General features: G+C 49.5%; 7 protein-coding genes across 7 annotated transcripts, besides 1 other annotated feature; 5 read left to right on the top strand and 2 right to left on the bottom strand.

The window, feature by feature from the left end:
- Positions 1-19,034: part of a sequence feature (contig 1.108 735..352786(-1)) that runs on past both edges of the window.
- ANIA_06401 (uncharacterized protein) lies at positions 367-909 on the top strand (the record flags this gene model as incomplete). The annotated part of the gene is made up of 2 exons (XM_658913.1): positions 367-643; positions 698-909. The coding sequence occupies 2 exons, from the start codon at positions 367-369 to the stop codon at positions 907-909; spliced, it is 489 nt and encodes a 162-aa protein (XP_664005.1).
- ANIA_06402 (uncharacterized protein) lies at positions 2,202-5,196 on the bottom strand (the record flags this gene model as incomplete). The annotated part of the gene is made up of 3 exons (XM_658914.1): positions 2,202-3,809; positions 4,288-4,848; positions 4,915-5,196. 3 exons carry the CDS (start codon positions 5,194-5,196, stop codon positions 2,202-2,204), a joined length of 2,451 nt encoding a protein of 816 aa, XP_664006.1.
- On the top strand, positions 5,856-7,655 carry ANIA_06403 (sedoheptulose 7-phosphate cyclase). The gene is made up of 4 exons (XM_658915.2): positions 5,856-6,262; positions 6,315-6,343; positions 6,402-6,861; positions 6,925-7,655. The coding sequence occupies exons 1-4, from the start codon at positions 5,915-5,917 to the stop codon at positions 7,537-7,539; spliced, it is 1,452 nt and encodes a 483-aa protein (XP_664007.1). The 5' UTR covers positions 5,856-5,914; the 3' UTR covers positions 7,540-7,655.
- Positions 9,978-11,303, top strand: ANIA_06404 (uncharacterized protein; the record flags this gene model as incomplete). The annotated part of the gene is made up of 1 exon (XM_658916.1): positions 9,978-11,303. The coding sequence occupies one exon, from the start codon at positions 9,978-9,980 to the stop codon at positions 11,301-11,303; it is 1,326 nt and encodes a 441-aa protein (XP_664008.1).
- ANIA_06405 (putative secreted glycosyl hydrolase) lies at positions 11,924-12,880 on the bottom strand (the record flags this gene model as incomplete). Its single annotated transcript, XM_658917.1, has 4 exons — positions 11,924-11,977; positions 12,018-12,032; positions 12,151-12,642; positions 12,704-12,880. The coding sequence occupies 4 exons, from the start codon at positions 12,878-12,880 to the stop codon at positions 11,924-11,926; spliced, it is 738 nt and encodes a 245-aa protein (XP_664009.1).
- Positions 13,148-13,730, top strand: ANIA_06406 (uncharacterized protein; the record flags this gene model as incomplete). Its single annotated transcript, XM_658918.1, has 2 exons — positions 13,148-13,265; positions 13,540-13,730. The coding sequence occupies 2 exons, from the start codon at positions 13,148-13,150 to the stop codon at positions 13,728-13,730; spliced, it is 309 nt and encodes a 102-aa protein (XP_664010.1).
- Positions 17,117-18,920, top strand: ANIA_06407 (cytochrome P450; the record flags this gene model as incomplete). The annotated part of the gene is made up of 5 exons (XM_658919.2): positions 17,117-17,348; positions 17,412-17,693; positions 17,779-18,188; positions 18,242-18,675; positions 18,749-18,920. The coding sequence occupies 5 exons, from the start codon at positions 17,117-17,119 to the stop codon at positions 18,918-18,920; spliced, it is 1,530 nt and encodes a 509-aa protein (XP_664011.2).

Genomic DNA, 19,034 nt, shown 5'->3' with positions numbered 1-19,034 from the left:
AACAACCGCATATAGAGTTATGAAATTGATCTGAGGTTTCTTCCGAATATGCCAATTGTCTCGCAGAGGATCAGCTAGGATACTGGATTGCCGGCTGTCATAGGTACACTGGCATGCTTACTCGTATAGACTAGATGTCATATGCGCTTGATGAACATCAATGCAAGGGATTCACTATAATGACGGCCCGTGTGAGATCGCCGACAGACTTTGTCTGCTCAGTTCTCTGCGCTGCTGACCCAGTCGACTCAAGCTATAAAACCTGCCTCAAGTCCTAGACCTTGTCATCATCATCATCACATCGCAGCATCTTACCAGACACCTCAAAGTGTATTTTCAAAGAATTATTCACCGAACCACGTCAATATGCAATTCACAATCGCTTCCCTTATCGCCACCGCCGTCCTTGGACTGCAAATGGCCAGCGCAGCCCCCCATGCCCCCGGCTCCAGCAACGCCGCGATCATCTCTCAGGCCCAGGAACAGAACACCTGTGGCAACGCGCACCTCTCCTGCTGCGAGAGCACCGACAACAGCGTCTCCTTGACTCAGGAGGAAGAGGAGGGTCTTCTTCACCTCCTTGGTGGAACGAGCAGTGTGCTGAGCGACGGCTTGCTTGGGAAGTACTCTGGCTGCTCTTCGCGTATGTCCCTTGCCATTTTTTTCCCTGTCGGATGAAACTGACTGGATGATGCAGTCGCTTCCGTTGAGGGTATTCTCGGCGCCGGCGGTAACCAGGGCCTTGTTAGTGGACAGTGCAACAACCATGTTGCTTGCTGTGATGCTGGTGATAATGAGCTGGTAGGTTTCCTTGAACCTGGTGTTGCTGTCCTCAAGCCGAATTCTGATGGTATACAGAACGGCCTCGCAAACGTCGCTGTTCCTTGTGTTCCTGTCCAGGTTCTCTAAATAGATAAATAGAGAGTCTCGGTCTCCTGGACACCCATAACAAGCAGGACTAATCTGGCCTGTCCTGGCCTGTCCTGGGAATTTATCTCACGCTTTGCAATCTGCGGTCGCTCCAGTACCTTGACCTGTGACCATTACACTCCTTTGTACACTTTTTCTTTCACTGAGTATCTTTGTCAAGGGTTCTGCATCTGTAACAATAATAAAAGCCGATCTACTTTATTCTGCCCAAACAAACCCTTGTTCTCTTATTGTCAATGCCATGAAACTAACGGACGGTCAGCATAGCTCCCAGTTGGTCAACGTCCCTGCTAAGAACTTGCTTACATGGTACCTGATACCTATAATAATGCACAGATTGACCGTTCATTGCACCATAGAAACCATTCGAACAAAATCCAAACGCCTGCGCGTCGAAGCTACTCGGGGCAATATAAGTATCGCCACAGCCGGCTATGGCTCTCTAGGACTTCTTCCCCTTCGACCTGTCTATGAGAAATTAGACTCTGTCAATGAATTGCTTGATATAACGCGTTAACCGTGCCTGTTGAGATGCCAGTGCTCGTCTCCTTAACTATTGCCCTCCTCTCTTTGAAACCTCAATACCAATCACAGGATCAATTGGCCGTGATTACTCCTGATTGTACAGCAATACCCAAATTTCTGTTTCAACACCTAATTCAGATAACGTAACAGCCGTCTAGCTGCTCCACCGTTCTATCCTCCTCACATCGTTCGCGCCTACCATTGCTGTTAAGCTACCAATAACCATGAACAATTATGCATCGGTAATCCTCATCTTCTGGATCGCCGTCTATTAGCCAAGCAGGGTGAATCTTCATTGGTATTTTCCTGAACAATGCACCCTCGGCGTTGTCATTCTTGACTCTGTTCCTGTACTGGGATGGATGAGACGGACATGGCTAAAGCGTCACTACTGGAAGGCCAGGAGAGAATCTGCCTGCCGGAGTTGGATGGGTGGCTTGCCGATCGTTAAGGAAATGATGAAATTGGCGGCGTAGTATGTAGGAATAGCGCAATAGACTGGGCAGTTGATACCTACTGTCTTTGGCAGCAGCAGCATACACCAGAATTGGGGTGGGCTTGGGCATCGTTAATTAAAACATATCCTTTCTATGCCCAACCCTCTTACTTACGAGTCATGTAACTACTGCAACAGAATGCGTGAAATCAAGATTGCATTCTGTCTAGAATCCAACCTGTAATCTGTGAGGTCTCTGAATAAGGTACGTTCAATTCAGTAAAGGCATTTCTCTAGATTGCAGGCCATCTCAACATTCGAACATCTTCGTAGTACTAACATTGATCCGAGACCATTTGCGGTTCTTGAAAATGCATTCAACAAACCGCGCGGGCCAGTAGACATGATATAGCGCAAAAAAGGGCACCGGATCCCATAAGGCCCAGGTGCCGTCCCTCCAGTGGAGGAGATGATGCCAGAAGGTCCGGAGGGAGTGCTTGGTCTCTTCAGTACTTCTGATTCCACCTATCCATGTCACAACCGGGATAATGAGCAGAGTTACTAGATCGTGCCCAATCCAGTAGACGTTATAATCTGGCGTTGCAGGGGCCACGATGTCGCTCGAGCCTTTGTCCTGCTTCAGTTTCGAGTCCAGGTTGTGACCGAAGACAGATAGATACGCATGTGCCACTTCAGGTGTATGTTGGAATAAAATGACTGCAGTGTGTGTGCGCGGGTTGCATTCGATTGGGGATAACCTTGCTTCTTCCCCTCGACCTTGCACCAAGAAATCAAAACTTAGATGCCCCGTGAAGTCCTCCCCGCCACGCTCTGCGACTCGGGTCGTGAACTCGAGCATCTTCATACTCAGGGCCGAGCCTGGAGGTGTGGCGCTGTAATGCATAAGCATGTCAGACGACGGACATGCCACGAACGCCTTGACATCCCCACGCACAACGAGCGAATGCGTGCAATACTCCTCACCGGTAATGTATTCTTGTAAGAGGAAGGGGGAAGACTTGGAGATATCTAACGCAGTAAGATAGGAGGATGTAGCTTCCTCGCTGTCGAGGGGGAGCAAAGTCATCATTTTCCCTCTCGCCTTGTCGTTCACTCCGATTGGTTTCATAATGAACCTCTTCGCTTTTTCTCTACCTTGGTTGAGTAAAATTGTCACCTCTTCAACTGATGTGCATCGATATGACTCGGGTACAGGCAGTTCCAGGCTCTTGATGTAGTCAATAAATGTATCCTTCTCGTGGAATCTCTTCACGGTTTCCGAATCAAACTGGACAGCCTTGAAACGATCTTTTCCGAACTCCTTCTCCGCCATTACCATAACCTCGCCGTCTTCAACGGCACCAATAACACTGCTACAACTGATCCATAGATGCACTTCCTCCTTTCTCATCACGGAGAGGAGAGAGTCGAGGTAAGGCTTTGGATCACCTGGACGGGGCGACGAGAGTCTGTAGAATTTGACAATTGATTGAGAATACCGGCCTGGCGAGGTGAAGAGTAGAGGCTCCGTGTCGGCGCCGATGATGCGGTGCGGCGTCTCCCTCGCCAAGAGCCGAGCGATGGCAAGGCCCTTGGCCATAGAGACTCCGGTCACTAGGATCGTCTTCGGTGCAGAAGATTCTTTGAACCTTCCTTGTTCCGGCGTCTTGGATACATAGTTGATGACGAGGCTAGTGATGGCTATTATAGCAGTTGTAGGTAGGAACATTAGACTGAGCAAAATGAGGAGAATGTTTTTCGGTATATGGCTGTAGAAAAACGGCTCCGCCATCTTGCTTGATGGTATCCTAAACTCAGCCTTGTGCAACAGGAGGATGAGGTGCTGGGTAAGACTGTGAGGCCAGGGCATACCGGCGGCTCCGGGTGTTCCATGGTTCTCATATGCACGCCCACACTGCTACGGCGCACATTCCTGTGGGCTTTATAAACGTCATGATGATAACTGAAGGCACCCTTATTATGTTCAAGTTTATCAGTATTGGCGGCTAATCCTGGACCATATTGATGAGACTGGATGGGCTCAGTTCACATAGTATTGCTAGTTTAATGCTTCCAGGTCTTCTATCTATTACCACGTCAAGATGCAGGATCCACTAGACCTCAGCAATGAGCTTTGGTTATATGACTTTGAGGCAAATGCCTCAATGGTCAGTTTGAAAATAGCCCCAATTTCAACGATGATGTCTAGATGTCTACACTGGACGTAACTATGTGGCAATAACCCTGGCCGAGACAATGTCCTCTTACCTCGTATCTAGTAATCTGTCCATCTCGACATTGCTAGCTCTCCTCACCAATGCATCTTGTGATTTCAACACCGTCCTATACGCAGATTAGTCTTTCTCCACACAACTGTCTTGCGACTCATGTCTTACCGGCACCCCCGTCGGCTCAAAACTCTCCACCAACCGACTCTCATAGATGAGATTTGGATTCCCACGGCTCTGGCTAAGCTTCATCTGCCCAAAACCAGTTTTATCCTTGTATTGGTCTACCGTCTTCCCGGGCAAACCACCACCATTCGTCGACACCCCCAGATGCTTCCTCTTCTCGTCCACACTCCGTCGTACATACTCAAGATACGGCGGGTTCCCGGGCTTGATCACATTATCCGCGGCTAAAACGGAGCCAGGAGTGATCAGTTTCAATTCCTCGCAGAGCTTCAGGTCAGTCGTGTATGCAGGCTTATAGTGGTCTAGAAACAGCAGGCCGATATGCGTTAGTGCGGCTGATTCGTAGAGACGCGCGATCGATACATCGCTTGGTCCAATAACCACTTTCACGACATCCGATAACCCTGCCAGGTCGACGAGGGCCATAATCACCGCCGCGAATTCGGGGTTCATTTCTAAACTGTAATACCGACTTCCACCGGCGGCGCGAACTGCGGCCCCGAAAAGGATGCTGGAGTAACCGACATAGCCGCCTAGTTCAACCTGAATGCGACCATTTATTAGCTCTCTTGATCTAGGGATCGATACCGCGGACTAACCGGGACATACCATTGTCTTTGGTTTCACCTCCGCAATCAAGTCACACACGATCCTCCCCTTATCCTCACCGACATTCATCAGGTACTTTCTTGTCCGAGCATACTCGTCGATGGCGTCAAGGACACTCTCCGGCGATCCTCGAATGCTGTCCAGTTTGGGGTGCGAGTAAACAAAATGAAGGAGCTCGATTTCACGGCCATCGTTGAAGAATGTGGTTCCTTCTTGTGCTGCATAGGCCTTAGAGGGGTCAAATGCCCCCCTTTTTACTGTTTGAGATACTGCTTCTGGCATCGTGCAAATATTGGTGCTGTAGGGTTGTATGGGATATCGAAGCCCTAATGTTCTGGCAACAGGAGAGACCCCAAGCGTCCCAACAGTGATATGAAGCGATAAGATCAGGAACTCAGGGGGAGATCTGCAATGGTCAGGTGCTGCTTGCGTAATGCTGAAAATGTTCTTGCTGATCTTGACTGCTACACTTGGTTATAGCTGCAACCGGATGTCAAATGGTAGAGACCACTTGCTGTTCCTCACCAATCACACCAGCCACACAGAATAAAATGCAATGATGAGACAGGCTCTAACCTTGCGGGAAGTCTCCATGTACCACTGCCGTCATGTCCGGCTTCGATGGCCATTGGGAGTTGCCGGTGTATAATTCCGGGTCGGGAGGGCCGGAACCAACCACGTACCAAGATCGAAAGTGCGCTTAAAATATTGAGGGAAATAAGTCGTTGACGTTCCTTGAGACCCTCTATGAATGCTACTGTTCACATGGGCGATTAAGCTTGATCCTAGCGCACGCCATCGACCGCATGCGGCGATCCGGCTGTTCCCCTCCCGAAGGTTCTCCACGTTAGCTTGACGTGTAGCCCTAACTCTTGCTCAATGACCTCCAGGCCACATCCAATCTTGGACATCTCTGGTGAAGTAGACTTGTCCAATCTAATCTCGACCCTTTTCACTTTTTGTTCTTCCCCTTTTTTTCCGCGGGCAACTAGCTGTCACCATGTCAGACCTCAAAGCTAGCGTCTCCGAAACCGCCAATGGCTTCCACGTCGAGGGGTACGAGAAGATTGAATACGATTTCACATTCCTCGATGGCGTCTTTGAGACCAAGAACGCGCAGCTGGCACAACTCTATGAGCGCTGGGGTCGGTGCCTCGCCATCATGGACAAGAATATTTACGACCTCTACGGCGACGACATGAAACGCTACTTTGACCACCACGAGGTAAAGCTGCAGATCCATCAAACAATGATTGGCGAGAAGGCCAAGTCGCTAGAGACATTTACAAGCATTGTTGATGTGATGAATGATTTCGGCATCATGCGGAAGGAGCCTGTTCTCGTCGTTGTACGTCGCATGCTTGCCCATCTACCTTCAGCTCAAGACTAACCTACCGCAGGGCGGAGGACTCGTTACTGATGTTGCTGGGTATTGAATATCTTTGTTCGCTTATATGAAACTGAATTGTTGATGATTGAATATACAGATTTGCGTGCGCCGCCTACCGTCGCAACACGAACTACATCCGCATCCCCACCACCGTGATTGGGCTGATTGACGCATCCGTGAGCATAAAGGTCGCCGTCAACTATGGCAACTACAAGAACCGGCTGGGCGCATACCATGCTCCTATGCACACGCTCCTGGACTTCGGGTTCCTGCGCACCCTTCCCGAGGCGCAGGTACGAAACGGCTTTGCGGAGCTGATCAAGATCTCGAGCTGCGCACATCTTCGCACCTTCGATCTGCTCGATGAGTTCTGCGAGAGACTTATTCAAACGAAGTTTGGCCGTGCAGATAGTGCAGAGGGCGAGGTCAGACAGGCTGCGGACGAAATCAACCGCAGCGGAATATACAAGATGCTGAAACTCGAGTCCCCGAATCTACACGAAATTGGACTGGACCGGGTTATCGCGTACGGACATACGTGGTCGCCGTTGCATGAGGTTTGTCTCTTTGTCTCTCTTCTACCTGTCAGCGTGCAGCCCAATTAACCAGCGTATTTTAAGCTCGCTCCGCCCGTTCCCCTTCGCCACGGCCACGCCATCTCTATCGACATGGCGTACAGTGCGACACTGGCCAACACAAGGGGCCTCCTAAGCGACCGCGAGCATATCCGGCTTTTGAACCTCTTCTCACGCGCCGGTCTAGCTATGGACCACGCTCTGTTCACGGAAGAACTTCTCGAGAAGGCCACCGCGGCTATTCTGAAAACCCGTGACGGCCTCCTGCGCGCCGCAGTCCCAAGTCCCCTTGGAAGCTGCGTTTTCCTGAACGATGTCACCCGGGAAGAGATGGGTGCGGCACTGCGTAGGCATAAGAGTCTCATGAAGGGGTTTCCACGTGAGGGAGCCGGGATCGAGGCGTTTGTCGATGCCAGTGATACGGGATATACGATGAATGGGACTGAGCATGAAGGTGAGAAAGAGAAGGACGGTGCAAAGGTCATGAATGGCCAAGCACATGTGAATGGAAATGGGAACGGGCCCACAAATGCGCAGAAGATAACCAGTGATGTGGAAGGAAGCGTGCGCAATGTCTTCGGAAATGGAGTTTTTAATGAGCTGAAGAAGTCATTGCCCATGGCTACGCGGATTGCCTGTGCTGTTGAAGAGGAGGCCTAGAGCGAGCTACATGTTTACGAGATGCATAAAACATGCTAAGAAATCGCAGAGCAAGTTTGTTCGATAGATATATAGGTAGAGGTCGAGGCATAGCCATTGCTTGATATTGTTTCCGAACAAAGTAATTTGGGAATTATATGCACTTAGCACTGGGTTAACAACGTAGACCAAATGCCATAGAAACAAAAGAAGATCAATATCGAAAGGCACACAACCAAACGTCTAGAGCACCCATCCTTCGAATCCTGCTCTTTCCACTTTGATCTGAAGTCGAGCCTTATCACGGTCATTAATTAGGTGCGCCACAAACGTCAGAAGCAACAGCAGCACGAATGACGTATTTCTTAAATACATCAGTGAATATGTGGTTCCAAGCCTACAGGGCAAAAGCAGTTCAAAAGATGGAAACGAGCGTTTGTACCTATGGGATCTTCATCTTCTCAGGTACCAGTGTTCGTAGCATGAGGCTGATACAAGGGTGGAAGAAGAAAGTCGGCCACGTCGCAAAGCTCTGGAAACATATTATGAGCGTGACTCGACGAGGTAGGGGCGCTGTGCCCCGCTGGTAGGGTCGTCGTACTTTACGGGAGGTGCAGGCGAAAGTTGAGAGCGTCTAAGAATAGTTCGAGAAGGGTAGTTTCGGAAACAGCTGGGACACGTGGTTAGACAAATTGAGTAGAGAGGGATCGGTAGCTAAGTATAAATAGTACTATAGGCTGGTTTGGACTGGACAACGAAAGCTGGTAAAGGACTCCCGAGTCAGGCTACAAGAGCATTATATAGCCCTTGGCAGCAGTTCCGAGGCTGCAATAGCAATTTGAAAGGCTGAGAGTGAATGCGAGACATCGGCGACTATGGCTAAATGTAACCCAGGCAGCATTTTGTTGGATCAGGCATCGAAAGACCCCTGCTTGTAAACTGGCTAAGCTGTTTGCTAACCAGGGGGCGGTGCCGGGAACTAGGGCTAGGAGCTTATTGGGGTTAACCCCCTAGACAGTTTCACACTGTCCAGTATGCCATGATCCACGCTGTCCTGCTACTGACTTGTACCTGACGCCCGTGGAGTGGATGGTATAAGAGCTGGAACATAGATTCAAGCGCATGGCCACCACTATTTCACCTCTCCCTCTAGCAACGTTCGAGCACATGAATATCAGATCCAGGGAAAACAACTCTAACGTGTCTAACCGATTGCAATGCTTGCAATTCAAGGCCGTGGCCCCAAGCTCCCTGATACTCACCAATTACACACAGTGGCACCGATCAAACACTGCTCTTATCCATGACAACGTCTCAATACAAATTGCTTTGCATCGTCTAGTTCTGGAGAATGAAATGTGCACAGCACAATGACGTCCTGTTTAAACAGTAAAAATTCAACATCATTGCTTTCGCTGCTATCTAATACTCAACACGTTCTACCCTATAAAGCGATATTCAATATATTTGCGTTCTGCAATGCACTCTAATTGATTATTTATTATTTTCGCAGTGTCTTGGTTACCGCTATTTCCCATTTTCCGCCTTGACGCTTGCCCACCCGCGAAACTCTGCTGCGGCACTCAGGATCTAACCCTATATAGACTTATTGGTGGATCATCCATGTCTTATCTATAACCGGCCTACTGTTATTTGACAATACGAACAATATTTCTCTTGATACATAGAATCAAATTTTGTTGACTATCAGTCTGAGTACCGCTAGATACGAAGAGCCGCGTTACAATGAAACTGACTACGAAGAGCTTCCGAGTTGTTGTTATTGTATATAGACATAGATGTCCAGCTCAACGAAAAACTATCTATGCGTAACTGTCTTGCATCCTCCGCCTGAGAAAAGAACTGATAGACCACTAGGCTTCTTTTTTGTGAGAATTATCCAGATATGAGGTCCGGCATGGCGGTTTCTATTTTTGTACTATTGGCTGCCTACCTCATCGTTATCCTGTTGCGCTATTACGTCTACAGTTGAACTTACATGCTTAGAAGCCAACAAGGTACTGCGCCTTATCAAGGTACAGCCTTAGCCTACCGCTTTGACCAGTTAGGCCAGCATAATAACCGCCGACGATCATAACCCCTGTCCATCTACGTCATGGGAAACAGCCCCTGCCAATGGCGCAGTGCCCTCTGATAGCACTACAGATTGTTCGTTGTTAGGCTAGTTTCAGCACCCGCAGACACCGCCCCAAGCCTTACCATTCATGGGCTAACCTTGCTGTCGTGCCATCGCGTTGTGAACCCAGTTCAACCCTTGAAGCGCTCAGCCACGGAATCATGGAGCGGGTATAGCCATTCTCATACTTAGCCCTATGCGAAGACATGAATTCAGTTCGAATCTGACCCAACTGCCCAAAGGTATATATACGGCCCTGGATTCTCCTGAATATGGTTGATCCAGCCACATTCGCTCATCTTTGTTCTGTGTCACAGCAACCATGCCGTATACATTTTCATATTTGCAGTTCCCGTCGGCCCCTCACCTCTCTGAGATCATCTCACTTTACCCAGAAAATGAACCGTTTTGCGTTGGGTACGCCCCCTCCCAGGGCCGCCGCTGCCGGATGCGCACAAACGCTTCGAATCGAGCAAGCGCTATGGCTATGCTCGAGCTAGGAACCAAAAAAGTGCATATGGGACAAATGCCGACAAGGGATATCCTCATTTATTTAGCGAGTTGTACACTATGTACGCGGTTTCACCAGGGCCAGGCTGAAGGTCTTGCCGAGAGATGGCGGCAAGATATTGGGCGGTTCTTGGACTATGAATATGCGCGCCCTGGACTCCAGGAGCTCGCTGGCCTCCAGAATAGAGCTTACAAGCTCCTTGCCGATTATCAGCGGGCCCTGGAGCAAGAACAATGGCGCCACGTCCCGACTCCCAGGTCAACACCTGCGACTCCCACTGTGTATTTGCGAACGCAACCGACAAGCTCATTATCTGCATATAGTCGCTCGGATAGCATTGCCAGCACTAGGAATAATGTTCCAGGTGATGCATATTCCACAGCGACACCTCAGCCTGCGTCTACAAGTACATCCTCTTCAACCTCAAGGAATGCCGGACAAAGACGTGTGGAAACCCGATCTAGGATTAGTGTAACAGAAACAACAGCAAGGGAGGTGGACAGTCGAGCATTACATTCTGTCTCTGCAATTGAGGATGCAACAAACAGGCCAGGTTCATCCACCAGGAGGTCCTCCGGGGCCACACGCGATATGGGCACACGGGAGGCAGTGGGCATGACGAGGGCTATCGCTCATCGCACAGCCCGGACAACGACAACATCCACTGTCCGCACCAGACCAGTTGCAGACAACTTGCGAAGCACCAGTAACCACACTTTTGAATCTGTATTGCTCAGTCGCCTGCAATCTTCGGCCATTCATACTGAACCTTCGACCGCATCCACTGGTGCTACTCTAAGGACTGCTACCCGCCGGGCGATTGAAGGGGACTGTGGTATCTGTCTCGAGCCATTGCGAGAATCAAGGGACGGACGAAGCTCTTCCTCTCGCTCGGAGAGTGAAAACAATGGCTATGCTGCTACGGCTGGTGGAGAAGCCTCGGGACCTGTCAGGAGCACGGCAGCGCAGGACAGTTACGGTGGGAACGATAGGAAGCATGCTGAGCTCACCTGGTGCAAGACTCATTGTGGAGTCAACTACCACGCAATATGCATAAGCACGTGGCTGGCCACAGCCCGGAATCCTACCTGTCCGACTTGTAGGGGAGTATGGGTTAATGATCATCTTGAGACTTAGATTGAGTCCCATAATTGAATTTACTATACATCTGAGCTAGCATTATAACCTTCCGTGATGCCTCTTAACTAAGAGTTTTGCGACTGTAATCAAATATGTTCCCCAGTTGCTTGCTTGCCCGCTAGCTGCGGTAGAAGCCCTTGGTACGTCTCTGTTATACGGGCTTGGACATTGAAGCAAAGGGCGCAGGGAAAAAAGAGCTGATCTGAAACCGACGTATTGCTCAATTCTATAAAAACTTTCCCTCGATAATGACACCCTTTCAAGCTCAGTATCACAAGCGTACATCATCGCGAGAGTCTTGATTCGCGACATCACAATGCGAGAGCCATGACATGGTACTTATATAACGTATCAGCGCAGTTTTCCCGTCCCATATCCATGACGATCCGACCCTACAAGTGCGTCCAGATACCCGCCATCATACTTCTGATGCTTCAACTAGAGGGGAAAGAGACGGCTTTATTCGCTTCCTTTGCGCTTGGTAGGGACAGGACTCCATTGGGCGCCATGGCGTAGGCTTCGTTTCCGTCTGAACAACCCCACTATATGTATACGTTTGCACCTCATCCCGGAAAAAGACATGAGCGGCACGAATATAGCCCTATGGAATATGGAAACTAGTTTTCCGCGAGAATTGGAAATGCTAATGAGCTCGAAGCAGACTCGGGCAACTGGGTTGAGCATGTTTAGGGTCGTTTTGGTTATAGGTACATTGACTTTACAAGACTGTAAACTTTCAATAGGTATAGTTACAATTATATAGTGTTGAATATTATACAGACGCTCTCGCAAATCTCACCAGTTCCCTTCTATCACCAAAGAACACATCTCCCTCTCCACTAACCCCATCTCCGGCACTCCCTGAATATTGCCAAAATGTCGCCTCTTTCCAACCAGCAGGCAGATCCCCCATCTCATCTGCCCAATTCGCCAACCAGAGGGGATGCTCCTGTGCGAACGTCTCATTATTTCCTGCACACTTCTCCCACCATCCCGCAGAGAGGAACAAGATCGGTCTCCGCCCGGTGACCTCCTTATACCGGTCTGAGAAATCCATCATCCAATCTGAGATTTCTGTCGCACTCATTCCGTGGCACAGTTTGCCGGGGATATTGCCCTCCATTTCGAGAACGCCAGGGAGGGTTGCCCCGTCCGCAGTCCAATTTCCACCGTGCGAAATGAAGAAGTCGGCTTGCGCGGCGCCGGTGCTCTGCGACGCTAGGGCGAAGTGAACAGCGCCGTGGAGGATGGTGGTGTTACTGGAGGTAGAGGCGGCGGCGGCGGATCCAGTCTGAGATTTGAAGCGCAAGTTCCGGTACGCGATGCCCTCTGTTGACTATGTGTGGGAGAATTGCCTCAGTATCAGGATATTGGTAGACGGAGCGCAGATCACCTACCTTTACGAAAACAAACTCCACCCCCTCAGCGACGGCAGTTTTCCAGTTCACAGGAAGATGGATCTCGAAGAGATCGATCCCACGGGTCACGGTCGCATTTCGTAATACCGGTGCAGTTGCGGTGACTATAGATGCAAGGCTGAGGCTGAGCAGCCATGTCAACGTATGAAGTCGCATGGTTCGGAGAATTTTCAGCCTGCTGCTGTCAACAGGGTCAGATCTCGCACAAATCCCTGATCACTGTGATCAGCCCCTTTTCTAACCTTGAATCTCGATCGTGGTAGAGATTTGCTTGCACTAGCGTATTAAATACTGCGCTAGTGTATCGTTACAATGAAATACTGCTGTACCTGTCATAGGTCTGGAATAAAGCCGAGTGGCCCCAGACCCGTCGGCAACTGAGGCTGAGCCGAGCTCGGTCGGGGATGACGCGAGCACAAATCTATGCCGAAAGGGTCATGCGTCTCGCACGCGAGGTCCCAGTGTTACCTGGAGGCGGTGCATAGGCCGAACAATCAAGCTCTACTGCACGCCTCTGAGGAGAGAAGGCTTCCCAGCGCAGGTAAGACCTCCACTAAGGCTTGATTATCTTCAGCTGACATCGCCTGCCCATTAAGATGGCTGCAATGAGAAGCATGACAGAAGTGGAGTAACGTATGGCTACGTATATCAGCCACTTGCCTCATGGTACATAAATGCCCGCCCCTACCTTAGCTCTCAGGATCAGATTCAAAGTGCTTGTTTATCTTTACTTCGCTTTACCCAGAGTCTGCCACACTCAGAATGCTTCTCGGCCAGAAACTCCTGCAAGGCATCGCTGCTGGTATCTGTTTTAGCATCCGAAAGCATCTCGGCGCACAAAACAAGCAAACAAAAGAGGAAGGAGGCCGAAGAAAGGTTGTCAGGATTACCCGAAGCTTCAGCACAGAGAGAAACACAAACCGAAGCCGACAAGGAGCAGCGACTATCCGTTGAACAACTCAAACAAGAGTGGAGGCTCGATGAAGTGCAAGATGAAATGCACTGACAGAATGATACTGACTTTCGTGAAAAACCCTATCATGAAAACGAGAGCGTTCAGCCTAACCTTTGTTCCTGGGCTCCCCTCCGCCCCCGGGATATTCGCCTTCAAACACCCGTAGATCCCCTGCCCCATAATACTCCCGCAACGGCGCTCCAAAAAAAAAAAAAAAAAAAAAAAAAAAAAAAAAAAAAAAAAAAAAAAAAAGAAAAAATTATATAAAAATAAAAAAACGGGGTAAGGTCTCCAGGGTCAGGCTACGGCCCACTAGATCTGGACTAGTCCAGGTTAGCATCTCGTGGACAGGAATAGGATTCACCTAGCTACAAAGAGTGAACGGAGGTCTCTCAAACCTGTCATTAGAGCTCTCCGTTGGATCCAGTATATGCCCTTGAAACGTTACCAAGCAACTGTACTGCGTCATATACCATCTCATCTTCGATATCGAGGATCTGTTGTTAATCTTGAGCACGCATGGAGGTGAATAACAAGCACATTTCCGTAAATAATCTGGCATGTGGTCGACATATTTAATGGACGTGATTTTTCCCATACTTAGAGAACCCAATCTTGCCGAGATTCCTTGGTCCCCTTAACGAGCGAATAGTATTGCAGTCAAATCTCTCTAAAGTTATCGATAAGACCGGCGTCTGTTCCTGAGCGCGCGTTAATCGAGCTGTTTCTACGCTGCTACGATCGAACTTGTTGTCCATGATTGAAAAAAATAGGTAAGAAGGCGGGTTAGTGAAGCAGAGAATGGGGCGAAATAACATCTCAGAAGCCCAGATCTGGCTAGAACAGGTACATATTATCTTAGTCTCGTACCTGTGTCCAAAGGAAGAAGGTTAAGCGACATCGTTTCCCCAGCTGGACGTTGTAGGTGCTTGCCAGTAGGTACGGTGCATTCTCCGCGGTTAGACCCAAGGTAGAGTCCAATATTATTCACTCTCTAAATCTCATCGTATGATTGTACTTCACATGGGCCGCGGAATAGCCTTGATTACTGAGCAGTCCGGAACTGCACGAGAGAGTGGAGAGCCGGCGGCTTTCACTCCGAAGCGTTATTTGTTACTAGGCCCTATTTGGGCAGGCAATAAGAACATGCAGTCCCCCAGCCTCCAAGCATAGCCCCCGACGATCATGCCCTATATCAAGTCAAGTGAACCTGTAGAACTCGGTGTTCTCACGTATATCCGTGACTATTCCCCCGCTGCAAAAGTACACTAATAGCCTACCCTGGCTGTAACTCACGCTTCCGGCATTACTTTCCCGCTACAAGGTCTTCTCCAACCTCTAAATGTTGAACACATTTATGTTTGCCACTCGACCGCGAGGAGGATACTGCTGGCTCTGAAGCATACCCTGGGAAAGGGGTATAATACACTGCTTATACATGACCATATTATCACCGAAGTGGGGTGCATTCGCTTATGGCAGCCTATAATATTAACGTCTCACTTGCAATTATGGAGACGATTGAGGGGCAGTGGATGACTTAACTGGTGGGTGTTAGATATAAGGTGCTGATGGACGTAGGTCGCCGCTGGTGGTGCAGACTGTGGAGGTGGAACTGGCCTAGTTAGCGTGCGATAAAGACTGATGTTGAGAATATGCTTTCAAAAAGGCCACTTATGGAAATGGTTTATTTAGGCTATGATCATAAGCTCATGGCAGCGTGTGTCCGTAGTGCGAGCTCGAATCAGGGTTAGTGTATTTGAGCTTGATGAGAGAGATTTAGTATATTCTCAATCTCGTTTTATTGTCACTGGCTCCTGTTTTCAACCTGTTAAGGAATTGACCAGAAATACTCACGGAGCAGATTGTGGCTCTGCAAGAGCAAGCAAATGGGCTCTTCAGTACATCTCTCCAGCCCAGTTACCAAGGACTAAATATAGCCGTTGCATACTACACCCAGTATTACTCCATGGGAGGTTCAGCTAAAAGAGCAACCCCTGAATTAGCATAATCCGCTCCACGAGATAGCTGAGATGATTGTCCAGGTGGAGTTGAAAAGCATGGGTATAGGTGCAGCGCCGCACTCCAGTTGTCAGGCTATGACAGTCACAGATAACTATCCACGAGCTCGTTTATGGCACCGTGGGCAAAGGGAAGGTGGGGGGGTATAGCACGGTGGGGGCCCTTTCAAGAGTACATGGCCCTCAGACACGTAAAGATATTTTCGTTCTCCATGCTTATCTCGTTCTCATGCTTATCCTTTGGCCACTGGTAAAAGCATCGGCAGCGATTTGAGATTATGCCAATAAGCCAGTATGTACTAAACACTTCCAATTCAAGATACGCTTCAAATTTCATAGTCTGAAATTCGGCTTGGGAACGCCCTGAGGATTTTTCGTCGCTTCCTGGGCGAACTCCTGGTTCAGTCATCAATGCTTCAACGTCATAGCCATTACTATTTATGTGAAATGGATGACTGCAGATATTGTGCACACCGGCCATTTTCATGTCGCGGTTGTCGCCCTAATTGTTATCATCATATGCACAATCCAGCAGCCAGAGTCCCTGGCTTTTACCTCTAGTCAGCCAACAAAGCTCCTCCAACAAGGAATAGAGAGCCGATGTCTAAAATCAGGGTATTGAATTGCCGATCGAGATTCAATACGCCGAACAATTGGTCATTCTCTAATCGCCTCCGACTACGCCCATAGTGATAACTTCGCCCGCCGTCAATCACGTAGACATCCACTCAGTGGATCAAGGGTGTCAGAATTCAAGGAGAATATGCAAAAGGATGCCTAGACTCTGTAATGTCTCGGAGATGGGCATGAGGAGGGCTTGATAAATTAGCAGGAGGGCTAGAAAAATCCGCATTATTACATTACGCCGGGATGGTCTTGTCCAGCCCGCGCAATCGACTATGCAAAATAGTAACCAATCCAGAAGGTAATGCGTTGTTGGTATGCATCCTGTCTATCAATGACGTTGGCGGCCACTGGAAGCTGCTACCAGAGCGCCACTTATGCGCGAACGTTAGAGATGCACCTCAATCACCGTTACCTGCAGTATCGTGCATTTCCCCTCAATCTCCAACCAACCAAAGCGGTTCCTCAACCTTATACACCCAGCCTGTGAGGGGTCTTGCCGCTTGTTTCGGATTGACTTCCTGATAGAGTCAGCTGCAGCTTGGTAGGACATGCCTGACGAGATAGCAGTATGTTTATTCTGTCAATGGCACTGTATATCGGTTAACGCCACGCTCATGGATTGGGCACCTGCAAAATAGCTGGTCTGCGATCTACTTAGTGCATTTGCCATAGATGCAGCTAGCAAGTAACGGCAATTGCATTGATTGACAGATGCCCTAAAAGCTGGTTGCTTACCGAGTGGTTCACTGCGATGCTCTCCTTCCTTTACACACCGAGCTCAACTCAAGAATGGACTTTCTAATGGAATACGGCAGTCCTGCTGGTTTTTTCACCATTTTCGCTACATTATGGCTCGTATATTGTCTGTTGCGCATGCTGTATAATGTCTCGCCGTTACACCCACTGAGCCATATCCCGGGGCCAAATCTCGCAGCCGCAACCTTCCTGTACGAATCATGGTTTGACCTGGTTTTGGGCGGCAAATACACGCACAAGATCAAGAGAATGCACGAGCAATATGGTAATCCTCCACCCCAGTTGTCACCAGACGGGTCACAGCGCTGAAATGCCCTCGTCGTGGCAGGTCCGGTGGTACGCATCAATCCAGAAGAACTCCACTTCAACGACATTTCGTTCGCAAATGAGATATATGCCGGGCCGGGCCGCAAGCGAAACAAACAGGTCCATTACTTGAATATATTCGCTGGTCCGACGACGTCGTCCATGCTCGCAACGGTGGAACACGGCCACCACCGCGTCCGACGGAGTGCGGTGAACCGATTTTTCTCGCGCGCGCAAATCTCGAAGCTGGAGTCTAACATCAAAGACTTGGCATTAGGACTGTGTGACAAGATGATTCGTTTGGGTGAGTTGCCTATATTTAGTGGGATGTCTAGCGTTGACATATCATTGAGGAACGCGTGACAACGCACCTCTGGACGTTCGGACAGCATACAGCTGCTTCAGCGGGGACGTTATTTCCAAGTACTGCTTTGGAGAGCCTTTTGGATTCATCGCACAGGAAGAATGGGAGCCAAACTATAGAAATGCGCTGAAAGCCACGCAGGCTCCGGTCCATGTATTTCGGACGTTTCCCTTCCTCAAACGGCTAACAGACATCGCGCCACTGTGTGCAAGATGGGCCAGTCCTGGTATCAGGGAGATGCTAATCGAGTCAAACGAGAAGATGCCTGCCCGAATACGAAAGGCTAGGCAAGACTCCAAGAGAGGCATCACCGAGACCCAACCCAGTCTGTTTGCTGCGCTTCTCGACGCACCATTGCCAGAAGCAGAGAAAACAGACCAGCGATTGGGAGGGGAAGGTTTTCTTATGATCGCCGCTGGCACCGAGACAACGGCCGTATGTTTATATACCCTGCGCTAGACCGTTTATCAGTGACTGAGCATTCGCAGTGGACGCTGACCGTCATCACCTTCCACCTGCTAAACCAACCGGACACACTGAACCGTCTCAGGTGTGAGCTGCAGGATGCCGACGCTCTTAATCTCCAATGGTTTGCCCTGGAGAGGCTGCCGTACTTGACTGCTGTCATTCACGAAGGTCTACGCCTGTCATACGGGGTATCGCAGCGTATTTCCCGGATTGCTCCCACAGAGACGTTGGTCTATCAAGGCGAGCACAATGGCCGTAGAATCGAGTACTCTATACCGTCTGGCACCACGATGGGCATGTCGAACGCCATCAACCACCACAATGAAGATGCATTTCCGGACTCGGACGCATTCATCCCGGAACGTTGGATTAATATAGACGACGCCCAGAGACGCCGGATGGACTCGTGCTTGACCCCATTCTCAAAGGGTAGCAGGCAGTGCCTGGGTATCAAGTGAGTTTCTCCAGGCCTTCCGGGTATTATCTCTGCCGGAGATATGCTGACGAATATGGTACCATCCATCCAGTCTCGCGTACTGCAACTTGTATCTGGCTTTGACAGCGCTTACCTTGCGGGTCTTGCCGTGGATGAGCTTGTACGAAACGACGGTCGACGATGTTCGGTATCACTCGGACTTGTTTGCGCCGTTGCCCAAGAAAGGGACGAAGGGGGTACGGGCTATTATATCGTACCCATAAGGGTCCTGTAGCCACAGCGATAAGTTGTAGTGTACCGTATGCTCGGTTCATGCAAGCGAAGGATCGTGCTGAGGAAATAGTATCTTATTTTCCATTATCCTTGTTCCGTCCTTC

Source organism: Aspergillus nidulans, chromosome I (assembly GCF_000011425.1).
Source record: "Aspergillus nidulans FGSC A4 chromosome I".
Taxonomy (NCBI): Eukaryota; Fungi; Ascomycota; class Eurotiomycetes; order Eurotiales; family Aspergillaceae; genus Aspergillus; species Aspergillus nidulans.
The sequence above is the reverse complement of the archived record's forward strand: the minus strand, read 5'-3'. Positions and strand labels throughout refer to the sequence as shown.